At 32.5% G+C, this 3240-nt stretch overlaps 1 protein-coding gene across 1 annotated transcript in view; it reads left to right on the top strand.

Moving 5' to 3' along the window:
• Nucleotides 1-2736, top strand: part of LOC138176396 (otogelin-like protein) — a gene marked incomplete at its 3' end in the record, with an annotated part of 15821 nt that extends 13085 nt beyond the window's left edge. Inside the window, exons 5-7 of the mRNA XM_069107193.1 lie at nucleotides 66-244; nucleotides 1096-1197; nucleotides 2617-2736. Coding sequence (XP_068963294.1) covers nucleotides 66-244; nucleotides 1096-1197; nucleotides 2617-2736 — 401 coding nt within the window. The remainder of the gene's footprint in view (nucleotides 1-65; nucleotides 245-1095; nucleotides 1198-2616) is intronic.
• Between the last annotated feature and the right edge of the window lie 504 nt (nucleotides 2737-3240).

Raw genomic sequence — 3240 nt, 5'->3', positions numbered from 1 at the left:
CCTTCCTTCCTTCCTTCCTTCCTTCCTTCCTTCCTTCCTTTCTTTCTATTTTTTTTCTTTTTTAGAAAAGGATAATGTGTGTGTGTTTCAAGAAGTAAATGTCTTGAATCCTGGAGAGTCCATGATAAAATATTTGGAAGAAGATTATTGTTATCCAATAGGATGCTTGGAAGAAAAGGATAACAGTACAGGCTATCATGCCATGAATATTTCTGTAGTGAATTGTTCAAAAGAATGTGAAGTGGTAAGAATTCTGTAAAGAAAAGGTTCTGGTAATAGCCTACTTTTAAATGCCATTTAAAAATTTTCAAAGTGCTTTTCATATATTATCTTATTTGAGAGCACCTGAATGGAATCTCAGGATGTAATCTGCAGTTGTTTGAAATAGTGACTGTTTTAGAGGTCAAAGACTTTTGATTGACTGGAGTTTTAACAATTAAGATAGACTATTATTTTTTGTATGATAGACCTAAAGCAAATTTTCACTGTCTGCTGTATGGTGATATGTGTAAAAGGTAAGCCTCTGGATTCATAAAGCTTATCTTTCTGTAGACCCTCAGGACATTCAGGAAGCTGGATGTACCATTATTGTTATATACCAAGGTTGACACTGAACCCATCCCTAATAACACTACTCAAAATTGATCATGATTTTAATTAATTTGATGCAACCTTGGCAATGTCTACCTGCCATAGGAAAGTATGTAATTATGAGAGAGTAGGATTAGATGCCAAGGTCCCTGGTTCTCACATTTTATTTATTCTATGTTGGAAAAATACTTACCAGGACTGTTTAATTTTATTTGTTTTAAAAGTGGCAGCAGGGGTAGTATTGTAAATAATGAATCTCCTGAAGTAGTCACATTATTCAAAATTACACCATATAATTTTATTAGACTGGAGTCAATGACCATGCTTTACATAAACACAACTTCGAATAGTGTAAACTAAAGTATATGCAATCACTTCACAGGATTCATTATTCATACTAATTGGCATCAGGCTCTGTATGTGTGTGTGTGTATGTACATGTACACACTTAATGTTTTCATGGCTTATTTGATATTTACTTTACTGTTTTATTATTTTACACAGCACCAAGTATATGTTCCTTCTACCAGCGATTTTGATTGTTGTGGTACCTGCAAGAATGTGTCCTGTAGTTTCAAGGTTGAAAATGAAACATTTATATATGAGGTATTAAGTCTTAAATTCTACTTATAAATATATATGGGATTTGTGTAGGTATTATAAACATATTAGGAAGAAGCAACTTGTTATTATAGATGTCTGAATATCAAAGATGTTACTATGCTATTGGCTACCTTATTACCAAAATTCCATATTATTTGAGACATGGATGAGATTTGGAACAAGAGTTCTTTAAAAGATTTTTTGTGTGTGATGACCTCTAAAGAATTCTTAATGGTCCTTCAATGGGACGTGGTCTAAATAAAAGAAAATCAATATTCAGAACTCATGTCAAAGTAGGAGATCGACTAGCTCCAAGAAGGTAGGGAATATAATGTTTTGTTTTTGCATCCTTTGTATCAATACCAGTGTCTTGTGCTCAGTAAAGGCTCGCTGAACTGAATCAGTCTGCATTCTGGATTTGAAGTCATGAAGACGAGTTAAAATGTTCCCTTTTACATTTACTAGTTGTGTGACCATGGGCCAATCATGTAAATCTCTCTGAGCCTCAGAAATGATCATGGGAGTTAACAGATATGTATGTACATCTGCAATTTGTTACTGGCTATTGACATAACCCAGAAATCAGAATTTCAATGACTGTCTTGAGATAAAGTGGTTTGCATTGTTCACTACTTAATATAGCATAAGGTTGAATGGAAATGTAAGTGTTACAATTTGAGGAATAGTTTTGGTTTTGTGGGGAACTTGAAGGAATAGAAAAGACAGTATTTATTTCAGACCCAGGAACAACAGTAAACTTTAGGCAAAACAATTTATGAATTTATCAGTGATAACATATTTTAGTTTGGCCTTTGAGGGTTCTGGTATGTTTCACTTCTTGCAAAGTTAACTGTGATGATATGTCCAGGTTATTATTATTATTATTATTATTATTATATTGCCTTTTGGAGGGCAGTTGGGATTAAGTAACTTGCCCAAGGTTACATGGCTAGTTTTTTTTTTTTTTTTGTATGTGTGTGTTAAATGTCTGAGGCTGGATCCAAACCCAGGTCCTCCTGACTCCAGGGCCAGTGCTTTACTTACTGAGCCACCTAGCTGCCCCCAGATTATTTTATTGAAGTTACATTTTGTCATATACCCATTCAGATTTACTGAGGAAGAGCTTACTGTCCCTTGACTTTTTTTATTCCCTTTCTAGTCTTACATTTCATATTTGTACTTTTGGTTACATTTAAAGCTACATTAATTGAACATTACTTTTTATGATTTATAATGACTCAAAAGATATAAAAAAATATAATAGCACTGAGATCCAATGAAACTTCAGTGATAGTTTCTATTTTAAAAAATCTTGATTTTGATCTGATTCTTCACCAAGGAGGAATGAAAACAGGACTATTCCTTTTGAAAAGTTCACTAATTTGAGTTATTTAATTAATGCTATAACTTTTTGTTTTCCAGGAAGGAAGTTCATGGGTATTTAACTGCAGTACATATGAATGCATAAGGACAGATACAGGGGCAGTGATTCTGGGCTACAGTGTTGTCTGTCCTCCTTTTAATGAGACTGAATGCAAAAAGGTTTGTACTTAATTTAAAACTATTAAAAGTCAATATTTATTATTAAGGAAACATGTCAGTATATTTGCAGGATCATAGTTAATCTAGATTATGGTTAATTAAATATTTCCATTCAACATTCACACATAAATTCAAGAAACATTTGGATATTTGGATTTATCACTGATAAAATTTAAGGCTTACATGAATTTTAGAGATAATCTAGTTCAAATATCTTATTTTATAAAAGAAATATAGTTTCTTTTACCAGACCTCATAGTTCCCCCTTTTCCAGAATTTCCTTTTTCACTAAAACATGGAAATTGTAAGTTTTCTTAACACCTATCATGAAAGTTTCTCCTTTTAGATTATTGTGACTTGTCCACACTCTGGTGTTTAGATGATTATTTCCTTTTTCCCTCCTAGAATGAAGGTATTATAACAATAACAAATGAAGGCTGCTGCAAGATCTGTAAGTGATAAAATGTTACTTTGTATATTAATTTAGTTTTTGCTGATGAAATG

This window comes from Petaurus breviceps, unplaced genomic scaffold (assembly GCF_028583685.1).
Source record: "Petaurus breviceps papuanus isolate PSGF00001 unplaced genomic scaffold, PetGlider_PUasm1.0 88421, whole genome shotgun sequence".
NCBI lineage: Eukaryota > Metazoa > Chordata > Mammalia > Diprotodontia > Petauridae > Petaurus > Petaurus breviceps.
The sequence above is the reverse complement of the archived record's forward strand: the minus strand, read 5'-3'. Positions and strand labels throughout refer to the sequence as shown.